The 17,253-nt window shown below is 34.7% G+C and overlaps 1 protein-coding gene across 9 annotated transcripts in view; it reads right to left on the reverse strand.

Annotated features, from left to right (window-relative positions):
- The window catches only part of CNOT2 (CCR4-NOT transcription complex subunit 2), a 135,861-nt gene that overhangs the window by 21,706 nt on the left and 96,902 nt on the right, over nucleotides 1-17,253 (reverse strand). For 8 of the 9 annotated variants that reach the window (XM_070409735.1, XM_070409739.1, XM_070409734.1 and 5 more), the window contains 3 exons: nucleotides 12,327-12,393; nucleotides 2,026-2,173; nucleotides 1,120-1,302 (listed from right to left, as the gene is read on the reverse strand). In XM_070409735.1, the coding sequence (XP_070265836.1) occupies nucleotides 1,120-1,302; nucleotides 2,026-2,173; nucleotides 12,327-12,393 (398 nt within the window). The remainder of the gene's footprint in view (nucleotides 1-1,119; nucleotides 1,303-2,025; nucleotides 2,174-12,326; nucleotides 12,394-17,253) is intronic. The other variant, XM_070409740.1, reaches the window with a different exon arrangement.

Genomic DNA, 17,253 nt, shown 5'->3' on the forward strand with positions numbered 1-17,253 from the left:
TTGCTGATATAGGTACCTTCAAACACTGAATAAGTGCTAAGAGATGAAAACGTTCTATAATAAATATAACTCATCAATAGTAATAAGCAGGGTTTTAGAGATCCAAAGTATCATCGACAGTTTATAAACAAATTACTTTTAAAGACAATTAAAATGTAAAAAAATATGGAAAGGTAAAAATTTAAATATACATTCAATGAACAATACTATAAGAATGGGGAAAGATGTGATAAAGCTCAAGAAGTATTACATGATTAGGAAGCTATCAAGGAGATGAGAATTTTGATAACTCTTTACAAATAATAACTTAAAATTAAAAAAGCAGTATGATTATAAAAGAAATGCTCTCAAGTCTAAGTAAAAGTAAGAATTGAAGCTTATGAGATGAAGATTAAAAAGAAAATGTCCTAATAACCTACTTTAACTCAGATTTTACAAGTACTAGATAAAAGAAAGTGAAATAACTGGGTATGATGATAACAACTAGAGCAAGGTCCTCTTTTTCCCTGGAGTTCCCCATTTAAAAAATATTGGCAAACTTAAATGTTATCTTCCCAAGAAAGCCTTACATTGTAGATAAAGGCATGAAAAGGTGTAAGAGTTCATCTTTTTGTTTTAAATCCCAGGACATGACAATTTTCAAATACTATAGATATAGTCGGAGAAAGCCTTTGTTCAGAAAGTCTCCAGAGTAAGTACGAAATTGAATTTCAGTTGAAAAGGTATTAACCAAAGCCTAAGTGAAGAAAGGCAGTAATAGTCAAATATGTCCTATTCACAAGTCTCTTAACGAACAGGTGACCGGCCTCATTTAATAGAGGAAAAACATACCAATAAAAATCTGCCTGGTGGCAACCTAAAAACAATCCTCTTCTAAGAGCAACAATAAAAAGCTATAATGTACTTTCTAAAATAAAACTGATTTTCAAAAGAATGTGTCTTGAATTTGGAGAGGTTAAAATTGTGATGTGTAACAGAAAGAGAATCTCTGGTCATAAATATATGATGAAACACTTATGAGACAGAAGCCACGACTCAAGAACAGAATGCTGAATATGAAAAGGCAAATTTGAAAATACCCAGAAAGACAATTATACACAGTATCAATAAACATCTTACCTGTTCACAGTAAAAGGCTGTCGAGAAGGCTGCTGCTTTGGCATACATATAATGCTTGGCGAGCTTCTGTTGGGGCTACCTAACCCTGAACTGCTCATGCTATTTGTCCTGCTAGGAATTCCAATGCCCTGACCAACCTGGGAGTGGTTCATCATATTCCTAGGATTCATAGGCAAAATACCCCTGAAAAAGAAGTCCATTATACTAAATAAACTCTCTATAATTACTCATTAAAATTCTCTGTAAATTATCAATTGACCTAATCCTACAACTTCAAATATACTTTCAAATTGCATTGCTAATTTTTATTAATTTATTTTGTCCAGCCATTCTACTCTTAAAAAAAAAAAAAAGCCGAAGTATATAAACCAACAAGGGCAAATTACAGTGGAACTAATATACGGTGATATCTAAGATGAGAGAACTATTACTGTGACTATAACATAAAATAATACAAATGTATCGCACATATATATATTAGAATTTCATTCCAAATGTATGTCATCCTTCTTTCTTTACACTAATATGCATAATCTATGTAATGTTTTATTTTATTCTCACTAGAGGCAATGGATGTGTGGTGTGGGAGCAATAATCAGAATGATCTAAGGAGTGATTTTAAATTGCATATCCTCCTTTGAGGAAGAGAGCTAGCTTTTGGAAAAGCCCCCCTGGTGGTAATTAAATCTTAATACCCACCAGCTGACAACCAGTATGCTAGCTGAAGGATAAAAACATCTTAAACTAAACTTATCATTTTGCAATGAAATAAAATTAGCAGAGGGATCAACTTTCTTTTCTTCAGTGAAAGGCACTGAATCATTTAGTTATCTTATGAAAAACTGAAAAGCTTGCTTACTCTACAAAGATACATTTTGAGAAATATGCTGGTCCACCAATAAATACCTGCTTGGAGATGGAGGCGTGTGAAGTGACATTGTTGGTACCCCTGTTGTTGGCGTGACGTGGCTCGGTAACTGAGTGCCTTGTGATAAGCTGCGATTTAACTGAGGGGTATTGTTGCTCATCCCCCTCATTGGAAGGCCTAGTGCACCTATTAAAAAAATTCAGAAGAAGGAAATTCATTGCCATCAGGAATGAAATTGTTATCCATCTTCTGGAGTTGGTAATTGAAAACATTTAAAAATTATCTAACATGTAATATAATATGCAAATTTTAAATGAATATATTCAATTCACTCCAAATGGACTCTGATTTTAACAAAAATAATGTCCTGGTCTGAAATTTAGTAGTATTATAAATGGATATTGCTTTCATATTTCTATTTTACAGTAAGCTATGTCTGTCAATGACAAATTAGATGATTGATGTTCAATAAAAACAATTTATACAAATATGGTTTTTGAAAAATTTTCAATCGTGTTTTAAATAATTGAAGTACACAGACATTTAACCTCGCTTTGCTGAAGTAACTTTTTTTATATGATCCTTTTAAAATGCATTTCAGAAAGTTTTCTTACCACTATTTATACATACATACTTCTCAATATTATAGTCTTTACAAACCCAACATAAAATGTAAGCAACTGATTAAACTCAACCTGACATAGCTACAAGAAACAAAACTTTTAAATATATATATAAATTTTTTTTTTTAATTTCCAAGTAGCCCAGCCAGCATGGCTCAGTGGTTGAGCGTTGACCTATGAACTAGGAGGTCATGGTTCAATTCCCGGGTAGGGCACATGCCTGGGTTGCAGCTCAATCCCCAGTGTGGGGTGTGCAGGAGGTGGCTGATCAATGATTCTCTCTCATCACTGATGTTTTTTTTTCCTCTCTCTCCCTCTCCCTTCCTCTCTGAAATCAATAAAAATATATTTTAAAAATAAATAAATTTCAAAGTACGATCACCTTCTATTTATCTAGTAGCACTCCTGGGGCCAGATGTAGGAATAAATGCGTTCCAGTAGATGTATTTTTGAAGACTACTGAGGGTTTAATATTCAGATGTAAAACATTAAAAAATAAATGTTTAGAATAAGCTTTTTAGAAAAATGTATGACATAATTCCTACCTTTTATTAATATAAAATACAAATTATTATTTTCTTAATGACTCAGAATAATTATTATGGATACCTAATGTGCTAGATGTTTATTTTCCCCCCTTTTATCTCTCAAAGTAAGACTGTTCAGCTCTAACTTGTCATCATATCTGCCTATGAATGAATGGCCCATTGCCTCCATCTTCCTGACCCACACTTTTTTATGCTTTCTGTTTCTGTCTACGTGGAATGGCACGTCAACCGAACTTATTCTAACTGGAGGTTAAATAAAAGTGATAAAAGGGAGTGAGTACTAATGAATAAGTAGATGATAATTGCTAGAGATTTAAAGTGACCCCCCCGCCCCAACAACCAGCATATTTTGAAACTATGACCTCAAAAAAAAAAAACAAAACCCAGAAAATATATTCTGAATGTTTCCTTCAAATATCTTTATAAAATTTACCTTTAGGCATAACTATGTACCACCTTCTAATCAAGGGGGATACCAGTGGATTATTAAAATTTCCCTTAAATCCACCAGCCTCAGTACTCAGCTTAAAGTTTGCTTCTCAACTGAATGAAGCCAATGTATACAACTTAAATATAATGACTATAATCTAGATGTACTCTTTTCACTCATGTTCCATGAAGACCCAAGCTTGGTTCTGTATTTCTTTAAGTCACATGAAGAGAACTGGCCTAGATTACATGTTGATTTAGTTACTATCTGTCTGATCACTATAAATTTTGTGATGAGTATACCACTACCTGCAGCCACTTTCTCTGAATCTGGGACAAAATAAGGAAGAACAAAATATTAAAAATCAACCTATATAAGTATATAAGATAACTTCAGAAGTTCAATCACAGTTTTCTCCTAGGCCCACTAGATGCTTCCAAAACGAACCACCAAGTGATAATTTTCACATAACTCACTCAACATTTACTGTTCCAGCTGCTGGGGATATAGCAGTGAACAAAATAGAGAAAAAAGGCTCCTATCCTCAGGGAGCTTACATCCTTCTCCCCAAATATGTTGTCCAAAAGTCAGCTATAGCTGCAAATTTCCCAAAGGAATGTTTTTCTCAGTGACTAACCAACAAGAAATATACAATTTTAGAGCCAGAAGGAACCTTAAAGATTAATTAGTCCAAAGTTCACGTTTTACAGATGAGGAAGCTGAGCTTCAGATAAGTTAACTGACTTCTCCAAGGTGACCCAAAGAACCAAGACAAGAGTTTAGAGCCCTTTAGGAACCCAATATACCACTAAATTAGTACCCTTATGAGTGCCTAATAAATTTGTTTTTTTTTCTCTTGCTTTCTTTTGCCATTTTTGAATGTCTATGTTTCTTCAAACTTTTTTTAAACCTTCATCTCTTGTTCTCTTCCCTCCATTTTCTTTCTCCCTCTTTTCTCTATATCTGTCAAGTTTTCTTTCCTCTAGTTTTCCTTTTCACTCTCTTTACAGCTTCTTCACTATAAACATACATTTTCCACAAAAATCTAGTACCCTCAGGCTTTTTTTCTAATAATTAATAAGCCCTACAAAACCCATCCAGATCTGCTTACTTCAACCCGTCCTATACAATTCTATGCTGTATTAAGAAAATTTGTAACTTTAGAAATATGAGATTATCTGAACATTAGCAAAAATAACTTAAGAGAAGGAAATAAGAATGGGTAAGGTTATGTAGTCAATTAGGAATTGGCAAACAAGTTAATTTATAGTGCTTAGAGTGGAGGAAGACTCTAAAATAAAGAAACTCAAAGACTAGCATTTACTTTTATTTTTTCTTCAACATGCTTAATTTAACAAAAAACAGCTAATAAATTCAAAAGGTCTGAGATGTACTTTGAATGAGGTAGGTATAAAATAATCAAAAGAGCAGAAAGGAGGGCATCAATTTCACACTGGATCATCAAACCTTGAATACTTAAGAATTGAGTTATTTTTAAAACATCAATATCATTTAAGACATAAAGGATATCACTGAATAGGAATATACAAAGATTTACTTTTAGGAAACAAAATACACTAAGTCATTAAATCTGAGTTACTAAAGTCAAACTATTACAACTGAGTAGGGTCAGAGGAGGAAAAATTCACTCTTTTTCTAGCATAATTAGAAAAAAAAGATGGAAATTCATCTCCAAAATATTATACCACGAAGAATACGTGTAAGTTGGAAGAAAAAAGAGGGGAGTTGGGGGGGAGAACTAGCTCATAAACTTTTTTTTGGCATAAAATAACTACATAAATATGTATGCCTGAGCTTGTATATTGGAGGGCAGTAGAATTAAAATTTATCACACACCTAAGAACCATGTGTCAAACATTATGCTACTTCATCTCTTTTCCTCCTTATAACAATCCTACAGAGAAAGTATTTACTCCCTTTTTTTTATAGAACAGGGATAAAACATGAACAACAACGAAAAACTGTTAAAAAGCAATAAGAAAAGTTCTAAAACTTTTCTAAACCAAATTTTTCTTTCATTTTGACAGATTGATAAATAAAGTAATATAATGTTAGGAGGAATATATGAACATATTCTAATTACAAAGCTACATATTTGGCAGGCTGCTAAACAATCAAAGAATGAATTGAATTCTTTATTAATCATTCTTCAGAAATCCAAAAGCCTATGATCTAAGAAATGTTTCCATGAATTATTTATACTGCACAAACTGAATTAAGAGCACATCCCTTAAATACTTATGGCAAGATATGTCATTCTTTATCCAAGGTTTGGCTAAAGATAAAAATATAAGTTATAAGGGAAAAAATCAATTACAGCAACCAAATCCTTGAATATTCATATTTTAGGTCTCCTGAAATCTGTATTAAGGAAAGGGGAGAAATTCATAATTCATCCAAGAGACCTTCTTAAAGTATTCTCCTTTCCATTCCCAAAGCAAGTAGCCTCCCCAAGGAACTCACCTGTCCTACCCACACTGACAAAGGACAACCATCTTCTTACCCCCAAACTGTCCTGCATTTAGCCAATTAATCTTCCCTCTAACATTATTTCATTACTCATTTTCCTTTATTAAAATAAAAAGATCTTAGAGACAGAAAAATCTCCAGAGATCATCATTCAACTAAGTTATAGATGAGATCATCCAACAAAGTTATATATGAAGAACTAATATCAAGCATTAAATGACTTGCCCAAGATCACAAATAATGAATAAAAATAATGACCCAATTTCTTAACTCCTATTTCAATTCCATCATGCACTGGGCTCTAGTTAAAAAATAAAAACTGCTATAATTGACGTGTTTACATGCAGTATATGTATGGTATGCTTGGATGTATGTGGGAAGGACCACCAACTCAGACTAACTTGGTGAAAGTAGAATAGATACAATGATCAGAAAATGTTTCTTGGAGCAGACAGTACATGAATTAATTAATGAAAGAGACTTAGCCAGGTATTTGGTGGTATTGATGAGTCAGGGATAAAAATGTTATAACAGTTCAGTCTGAGAGAACAGCAAGATGTATGAAATGAGGACACAAGTGATATGCCTGGAGGAGGAGGCTTGCTTCTGCATCTTAGAATGTATGAGACAAGAAGCATAGTTAGAGCTAACTGACTTCAGCATCCTCAAATGTAAGAAGTTGCTGCTTTGTTAGCACTAGCTGAGAGTCCCAGACAACATTTGGCTGGATCTTTACAGCAGCCAGCACCTTACCTGTGGAACAAATGTGTGAAACTCCCATCTATACTTTGTACTCCTCCTCAAGCTAAGTTCCCATTATGAATTAGTGGCACATATTCACAAAGTAATACAGGTCTCAAACCTTAGAAACCATACTTGATCCCACTCTTTCACATCCCACCATCAAACAATCATATTAGCTCTACCACCAAAATATCTGACCACTTCTGAACACCTCCACCACTCATTCAAGTCATTCTATTTTTCTTGCCTGAACTACTATAGTAATAGCCTTACTTGTTCCACCTCCACCCAGTTCATTTTATACATAGCAAAATGATCTTTTAAAACTGAAACTGGCCCTGGCCAGGTGGCTCAGTTCGTTGGAGGCTTGCCCCATACACCAGAAAGTTTTAGGTTAGATTCCCAATCAGGGCACATGCCTGGGTTTCGGGTTCGATCCTCAATTGGGGCACATTCGCAAGTAAACCAATTTATGTTTCTCTCTCTCCCTCTCTGTCCCTGCCCCCCTCTCCCCCCCTCCCCCCCCCCCAGTAAAAAAAATCAATAACATATCCTTGGGTAAGGACTAAACTTCAAAAAAAAATTAAAAAACTGAAGCTGTAAAATCTTTAAAAAAATATATTTTTATTGATTTCAAAGAGGAAGGGAGAGGGAGAGAAAGATAGAAACATCAATGATGAGAATCATTGATCGGCTGCCTCCTGCATGCCCCCTACTGGGGATGGAGCCCGCAACCCGGGCATGTACCCTTGACTGGAATTGAACTTAGGACCCTTTAGTCCATAGACTGACACTATCCACTGAGCCAAACCAGCTAGGGCTGAAGCTGTAAAATCTTAAACGTAAAGATAAAATAAGGTAGTCCAATGAAGTAATCGTTTTCACCAAAAAAATAGTTGGTTTTTTTTTGGGGGGGGGGTGGGCTGGGGGACTGTATGCAATAGTTGTGTTCTTGAGCTTGAAAAGTAGCAAAGATACTGAATTGTGAAAATTGTACTTCTTAGCTGAAACCAATGTAACAGCCTAATAGGTTTACCTTGCCTTAATAAAATAGAACACTCCCAAATATATCCCATTTTGTGGATGTTGTTTACACTACTCAAACAACCTTACACGTAGTCTCACAGATAGCCAATGTCAAAATGGCCTCAACTGTAAACCCTTTCCGGATCTTTCTCCAAGATATGTGATTACTCCCGACTTTGAAATATCCATTAAATTCTGTACTTCTTCCACTTGGTAGTAAAATAACATGTACATATCCTATTGTATTATATGTGGGACCGTATCTTGCTCATCATTCAACAAACATTTACTGAGTGCCTACCATGTAGAGTACTGAGGAAACAAAGGCAATGAAGACATGCAATAAATAAATAAATGCATGTATGTACCACAGCAGTATGTACACTACATGGAGATATCATAAAAGAGAATGATCTCTTCTACCACACATTGTAGTACCTAGGATGATGACATATATATGGTACATTCAGTGAGTATCTTGTTAAACTCATTTCCTATCTCCTTTTTGAAACTGTCCTTTCCACTGCAGCTTTCTGTGCTTTTCTCTCCAAACGGTCTTTCCATGCCAAACCTTTTAACCTATGTATTAGCACTGGAGGCTGTTATTTAATATTTTATATATAAATGTCAATGTCCCCATCTGTAATGTTCTTCGTGAGAGTAAGAACTCCCAGAGGATTCAGTTTTAATTCAAGTACCTGTTAAATGGTTCTCCAATTTCCTGAAGCTACCAAAATGTGTCACTGCCATCTAACTGTCAATAGCATCATCTGAACCACCCTACTTGTGTTCTGGTTCTCTATAAAATAAGTAGCCTTCACATAGGTGTTCTTAAAACAGGAGGCCCAAGAGATGTTGTTGAAAGCATGAGACTAAGCCACTGCTCTCAAGCTAGGAGTTCAGATTCCAGAAAGACAAGTTTATTTCCTTTCCCAGCAACAGGTCTGGGTCCTCTGAAAATTCAGATACAAATGTGTATAATGGATTCATCCAGAGAGCTAGTTTACCCAGGTGCCTTTAAGATAACAGGCATACAGAAAGCACCCAGTAAATAGTAGTTTCTTAGTAAGTAAGGAAAAGTCACTCCAGCTATACTGCCACTTAATTTCAATGCACTGAATATCTAGGAGAAATTAATTCCTGGTCTCTGTTCATTCCAATGTAGTAGATAGCTTCAGGAAGACCAGGCATATTGAAACCTGTAAAGTATACCTAAAATCTTATCAAAGAAGTAGAGAACATCATGCAATCTTGAATACAAGATTCTGTTTACTGGCTTCCATAGTTAGTTATCATTTGGTGCATAGTATTCATGAACTCCTGGATGAGAAGTTACTTGGATACAATAATTTTCTGGGTACCCTTATGTACTATGCAACCACTTCCACCCAAACCTGACAGAATGTAAGTTTAAGCAGTTCTGTATCCATTCCAAGAAGAATTTCTTCCTTTGTTTAATCTCAGTGAGTCTCAGTTTTCGAGAGAGCACTCTTCCTTCTCCTCCTATCACCTCTCTCTAATCATTAAGAATACACAAAAAAGACAGCAGAACTCCATTTTAATGGCACAAATTCCTACTGAATTTTGACAATCTGAATATAAAGTTATTGGTGGTACTCAATACAAACTGGGAGGCAAAAGAACTTTTAGTTATAGCAAGACCAATGCAAATTACAATTAATTGTCATAAGACAAGCATCAGTAATATACTCCCACCTACATTTTCCTCCTACTTCCTCGTCCTTTATTAAGGTCAGCCCTTCAAGTTTCATCATTCTGACTTGGTTATACTATTAAACCTAGCCCTCAAACCCCACAGAGTAGCAACTGTTTTCCTCTCCAGCAGGGTATGTGTTCAGACTACTTACCAGCTAAATGATTTGACTTGGTCCTGCTAACTGACAGAGACTGGGATTCCAGGCTCTGTCTTCTTTTACGATTTGTAGCTTCTAAATTTATATGCTAGAAAGAAATAATTGTACCCTGACTTGAAATACTTTAGTATCAATTGATCTAAGGTTCAATTTTTCTGTAGACTAATTAATGCCCACAATGTCAGTTAAAGAGTGAGCCATGCGTTAAAAATGCTGTTCCACCAATAGTAAAGGAATATAGCCATTTAATATATGAACCTCCAGTGGGAAATACATGTCATATGTGACTTGTTTTTAAATTAATAACAAGTACCTTAAAATACATTTTCTAATAAAAACAAACTTTGCTCATTTATTAATTTTTGTATATCCTTAACAATCAGCACAATGATTTACACAAATTAAAAAGTCAATAAATGTCCATTATAGCAATAAAATAACTATAATTAAAACCTAATCCATTCCACAGCTTAGTCCAATTACAATTTCACATTTGCAGGTTTTAAAAAATTAGATCAGAGTTTTAAAATCCATATAACTGATTATGTTGTAAAATAATTGCCATTCTTCATAAAATAACCTTAGTTTCTCAAATGTAATTTTTCTCTAATCCAAAACTGTGGACTTTAAAAAGAAAACAAAGTAAGCTTTTCACAGTTACTCTACCGATATAAAGGGTAGCTTTAAAATAACTAGGCATTTATTTCCATGGTAAGGGTTACCAGAAAGGTGAAAGCAGTATGTTTAATACTAAAACACAGGTTAAAAGAAAGAAATTACTAGCTAATAATATTCCCCAACAGCTATGATGAACACTGGAGGGTAAATAAGCAACACCTTTTCTATTATAAAAAGCTCTTTAAATAGGTTCTCAATTTAGAGAAAACTGCTAACATCTATAAGTACCTAGTAATATTATTTACTAATTATTTATTAACAAAATTTTGTTTCATAGCAAAAGAGAAAGGCCACAAAAGGAGGAGAAAAAAGGAGATGTAAACTATATTTCTAACACAAACACTTCCCCCTACTAACCTTCAAAAGAAGTTTGAAGGATCAAGTGGTATGATAACTATTCTGATACCTAAAAAAACTTTGCCTTTTATTATATTGGAAAAGAGTTTAAAATCAAATAACTGATTTTTATTTGAAGCTAGTTAAGATACTTAGCCATCAGACTGTCTTCTCTATTATTATTCTGTAATCTATGCTGCAAACTTCTATTCCTTTTAAGTCTCCTCCCTCTCATAAACAGATCAGCAGTCTCTGACATTAACAGAGATGATAAAATATTATTAATATGTAACAGTTTGGAAAATTAATTTTTAAAAATAGGAAGATTTTATAATTTAAAATTATAAATATTTTTGTGATAATAGCTAACATTTATTGAGCGCTTACTATGCGCCAGGCACTGTGCTAAGCGCTATAAAAGTATTAAAATCTATAATAATAAAAGCGTAATATGCAAATCAACCGAACCGAACAGCAGAATGACCATCGGACGACCTTCCAGATGACCATGCTATGACACGCACTGGCGCCAGGCCAGCCAAGGCGGGTGAGATGTGATTGGTCGGGGGCCCCACCATCACCCCACGATCACCCCAAAGAGGGAGGCCCAGGCCACCGGCTGGCAGGGCAATCAATTGGGGGGGGGGGGGGAGAGGCCTCTCTCTGCTGGGCAATTGATCACGGAGCCCCACAATCAATTGTCCCAAAGAGGGAGGCCCAGGCCTCTGGCCAATGACACTGTGGCGGGTGTGCGGGGCTGGCCAGCGATTGCCTCACAGAGGGAACCCCAGGCCAACTAAGCAATCACACCCCACACCTGTCGCCCGCAAAGGGAGGTGGGGGAGGGGAGCAGTGCCACACAGATGGCAAGCAGTGGCAGCGATGGGGATGGGGCCAGCTGCCAGCAGCCAGGGGAAGGAAAGCCCCGATAGGCCCTGATTGCCGGCCAGGCCTAGGGATCCTACCGAGGGATCCTGGATTGTGAGAGGGTGCAGGTTGGGCTGAGGGACACCCCCCACTCGTGCACAAATTTCGTGCACCGGGCCTCTAGTACTTAATAATAAAATAAAACCTTGCATATGGAAAATGCATTAAACTGTGAGTCAAAAACATTGATTCTATACCTAGACTGAGCTAAAGTGAAAGAAGAAATATTTGCTAAACAAAGAGAACATTTGACAAACTGCTAAGTAAATGGGCTCACATTATTAAAAAGGCCAAAAACCACAAACAACCTAGTCAACTGAACAAACAAAAAACCCTTTAACTTTCTCTAATTGAAAAAAGAATGGATGTCTAGTTTTAATTTGTTTAGCAAATTCTTCTTCAAAATTACTGCAAAAGAATATATAGATACAAAAGATGCAGAAATGAATTTTAACCTAACCTATATCCAAATAACAAATTTTGAATTAGAAAGGTCTGATATAATGAGATTTTATTATATAAGTGAAATAAGAAAAACTAAAAATTAAGTATCTTTCCTTTTAAACCCTAGAACAAACCCACAAGGGCAGCACTGGCTGTTGTTTACTTGGTAGTTGTTGTTTTTTTCTTTAAAGTATTTCAGAATAAATACAAAATTCTTACTTTGTTGCCCGTATAAACTTGCCCCAAACTGAGACAGCTGACTTGATGTTGATGGTGATGCCAGCATCTAGAAACAAATTAATTATATTAGAATATAAAGAAAGTACACAGAACAATGCATTTACACGTTGCCATTCTGTACAATACATCATAATATGCGAGAGTCAAACCCACATTTCTCCTTCTTCAGAAAAACATAAAACAAACATTAAATAATAAATTCACAATTGGATAAAATTAAACTGTGCAAATAAAATGAAATTTTTTATTACCATGAAAGTTTTTTCAAATTATTCTAAACGAAACTATAACAAAATCATTATTTCACTTTAAAAGAAAACTAGGCTAATAAAAATTTGACTGTATCTCAAAAAGTCAGCCTCTAAATTCATAAGTGAATTCCTTAATTCTTAGATAATATATTAAGCTAAATTCTAAATTCAGTTTATTTAAATTAAAAATAAAATTACCTAAATAGAAAAGTTTATTTTGTAAGCATAGTTCATGACTTGTATGCACAAATAAATGATGTGTATCAAATTGGTAAAAAATAAATAAAAACCTAACAAATATACTAGTACATGCAACCATATAATAGACGGAGATAACACAATACCAAAGGACAAGTAAAAATATTTCCAAAAAATACTCATATATAGACATGGTATATAAATGTATAATGTCTATTAGTGAGTGATGTGAATTTCATGGCATTACTATATAATGCCTTTCTGTTCATTGAATCATCCTTCCCCCCACCCCCCCGCTAGAATATTAATTCTCAAGGAACATGTTATATTGAATTTTGTTTCCTCACAGAGTACAACTATAAACGGCAATGTTATGCATAGATACTTAAACTGAACAAATAAAAATGAGCACAGGTAAGTGCATGTCTGTGTATTCCGTCTTATATTAAGCAACCATCAAAATATCTTAATTAAATAATACATGGGCCATATCATCAAATGGATTATAAGCTATTGAAGGAAGAAAATGAATTATACAACTAGCTGTATTTTAAGGCACAGTGTGGCAAATGCTCTAAACGAAGTATAAAGTATTACCAGAGAAAAATAATTCTGAACACTGGTTAGGTAACAGAAATGCTTTGTAGAATGGTAACATCTCATGTGAATATAGATGAGGGGTCTTCCACAGTGAGGACGGGATAAACGTTAGTGACATGATTATAATACAAAATAAGAAACATTAGTGACTGGATAATAGGGTAATTAAGGAAAGGAGATAGGGTCAACCCCAATGCACACTGAGGCACAGGAAGATCAGAAATAAAAGACTATGTTGGGGCCAACTGTAAAGAGTCTTCTTAAATGGCATACAAAAAGTGGCTACCAACTACGGTAATAAAGAGAAAAACTAATATTAACCAAGGAAGTAAAACAATCAAGCTGTGTTTGGGAAGATAATTCAAACAGCAAAAATGGGTGGAAATAGAAAATACTAAACTAGAACAGCAGAAGTGGGACTACAAAGAAGAGGCATTCTGGTTGTAGAAGCACAGTATTTGATGCTCTATTGAAATGGTTGAGGTATAGGGGAAAGGAGGTGGGTAAAGAATCACCAGTCAGGGAACTATCAGAGGTCACTCTGGTTTCCAGTGAAGAATTGGGCTGACACTGGCCCTAGCCGGTTTGTCTCAGTGAATAGAGCAGTGGCCCATTGACTGAAGGGTCCCAGGTTTGCTCCCCAGCCTTGGTTGGGGTGCATGCAGGAGGCAACCAATCAATATGTCTCTCTCACATAGATGTTTCTCTCTCTTTCTCTGTACCTCCCCCTCCCTTACACTCTCTGTAAAAATCAATGGAAAAAATATTCTCAGGTGAAGATTAACAAAAAAAGAACTGGGCTGACACTGACCATATTAGGAAAACCAGGAGAAATAGTTACAAAATGGAGCTTTAAAAGAACACATTTCATACTATTTTTATATCAAAATTCTAAGGCATTTTAATTATTCTAAAATTTAATAGTTTGTATACAACTGTAGTTTCAAATTAATTATACACATCAGACTCTTCTGTAGAGCTGAGTTACATACTACTATAAAATAGCAGTATTTTAGTACAGTAACAAATTTTCTTTAAAAAAGCATAGAACATTCTAAATATATCTTCTCAAATCCAGAGAGTATGCAATCTGAACAAACTGAAAAATTATGCATCTTATGTCTGATCAAGTCCTTTTGTTAGGTACAGTTGTCATGACTGTTAGCACATAACTAGAAATATTTTAAGGACATGAAAGGCTAAAAACAAAATCAAAGAAAATGTATAATATATTAGGAAGATTTAGTTGGTGATAGAAGGTAAAAGGTTTACATGAAATGCTTAAGAGTCATGATTTTCTGATATCATTATAAGCTATAAAAGAAAATAGAAGAGTGAGCTGCTTCCAAAGGCTTTAAATATAAGCTGTTGGCCAACGTGAATGCATGACTTAGAATAATCTGTCAGTGTAAACATTTTAAAATGAACCATTTAAAATTTTACTTTTCCTAGAAATTTATTTTTAGTGAGTACATAACTCCTTAGAACAAACACTTTAGTCTACAGTCTCACAAAGATTAAACATCTACAAGTGAGTTATAGGTGTGCCAAGATATCAGCCTGCTCAGCAATAGGAAGCTAAGTGGGGAGGTACTGCATGAAGGTAGAGATGACATAACTTACTGGGCCAAGAACTTGAGACAAAGATTAGTAGAATGATCCATTTAGCAGAGTGACATATTAAATATTATCATTTTCTCTATGTGTGAGTACATGAAGAAGGTTAGAAAACTCTGCTTTACAGGAATATGAAAATAGTTTGTTACATTTTCTTTCTTTTTTAAAAAAAGCATTTTTATTGATTTCATAGAGGCAAGGAGAGGGAGAGATATACAAACATCAATGATGAGAGAGAATCATTAATCGGCTGCCTCCTGCTCACCCCCTACTAGGGACTGAGCCCGCAACCTAGGCATGTGCCCCTGACTGGAACCGAACCCAGAACCCTTCAGTCCACAGGCTGACACTTATCCACTGAGCCAAATGAGCTAGGGCTAGTTTGTTACATTTTCAAAACATCCACATAAAGTAAGCATTAATCAGCTATACAAATGTTAAACTGACTGCCTCAAAATGTGTCAAAAATGCAAATAATTTCTCATAAAATCAACCCCTAATGCTATGGTATTTTTAAACTCTGAAAGAATGATTCATGAAATACACATCAGTGCTAAAAATAGATTTAAAACAATGAAGGAATATGAATGGCATAGAAATCTATATATATAAAAGCCTAATATGCAAAGTGCCCCCTAGGGAGTTTGACTGACTGGGAGTTCGACTACTCGCTATGACATGCACTGACCACCAGGGGAAGCGCGGAACAAAGGAAGGCCCCAGCCAGCAGCTGGCAGCCACTAGGGACCCTACCCGTGCACAAATTTTATGCACTCTAGTACAGTGATGGCGAACCTTTTGAGCTCGGTGTGTCAGCATTTTGAAAAACCCTAACTTAACTCTGGTGCTGTGTCACATATAGAAATTTTTTGATATTTGCAACCATAGTAAAACAAAGATTTATATTTTTGATATTTATTTTATATATTTAAATGCCAAATATATTTTATATATTTAAATCAACCAAAAAAAATGAGTTCACATGTCACCTCTGACACGCATGTCATAGGTTCGCCATCACTGCTCTAATATTATTTATAAGGTAAAAAAAAATGCATACCAAATGTACTCTGGCACAGCAATAACTATAATGAACAAAACCCAGAAAATTTATATATTTTAAATTGCTGAAAGTTAACATACAGATAAATTTCTTAGAAAGATATAAAACTTTAGAAGATCAAGAGACACATTACAGTAGGGAATGCAGCATAAGTAGAAAGAGCCCAGCTTTGGATTCAGAAAACAAATCTGGATTTGAATCCTGGTTCTGCAACTTACCTATGGGAGAGCTGAGTTTCTGTTCCCTTCCTGTAGGATGGAAATAACACTACCTACCTCATAAAGATGAAGTGAAGATTAAAGGAGATAAGGCATATAATAAGTGCTCAATAAATGGTGGAACAGCTGCTAATAATTTAGTCTTCCTCCTAAGGTAGGACTGTCATTAACAGCAGCCAGGAGTTCCCGGCCTTTGGGGATTTTTTTTAATAGCACCCCAAATTTATATTAATTTCTGGCTAAGAAGCTATAGAAAGAAGTCTGTCATCACAAATTCCTGTTAAAATAAGGAGAATTTGTGTTCTTAGAGAAATGATAGAAAAAGACCAAATGTCGCAGAATGAGTAGACTGCTGAAACCAACAAGTAGGTTACTGTGTTCCCAGTCTAAAACCATCAAATAATTATACTCTTCCTCATTTCTCAGTCTATAATATACTGCAGTCAAACAATAAGAAAAACCAAGAAGCAACTAGAACTACTTATGCGATTCAAGTTATTTCCTTGACCAACAAAAAGCTCCTTTATCCTTTAATATAGAGAATGTCAAAGAAATCAACAGATTAGAAACTATTTTAAAAATTATTTCCAGTTACTAGATAAAACTGAAATTCATGACAAAAAAGAAGTCTGAAATTTTGGTTTAAAAAATGTATGTTTGAAAACTTAATAATAGGCCAATTTGGCTCCTGCCAGCAATCTATAACAGCAAAGAAGTATCAATTATTCTATACCACATGTACTTTTCAATAGTGACTACCTCTCACAATTATTCTCTCCAATAAATGTACTTTCAATTACAAACCTTCTTTTAAGAAACATTAAAATCAGTTTGGTCAAGAAATTATTGTCTACATTAAGAAATGACTTCAAAATACAACAAAAGTTTTGTTAAATAAAACTTTCCCAAACACAAAAGCAATTAAAAAATGTTTTAAATTTTTTTAAAAAAATTCATTG

Source organism: Myotis yumanensis, unplaced genomic scaffold (genome assembly GCF_028538775.1).
Source record: "Myotis yumanensis isolate MYYU_CA2020_CCGP unplaced genomic scaffold, mMyoYum1.0.hap1 SCAF_3, whole genome shotgun sequence".
NCBI classification, from domain to species: domain Eukaryota; kingdom Metazoa; phylum Chordata; class Mammalia; order Chiroptera; family Vespertilionidae; genus Myotis; species Myotis yumanensis.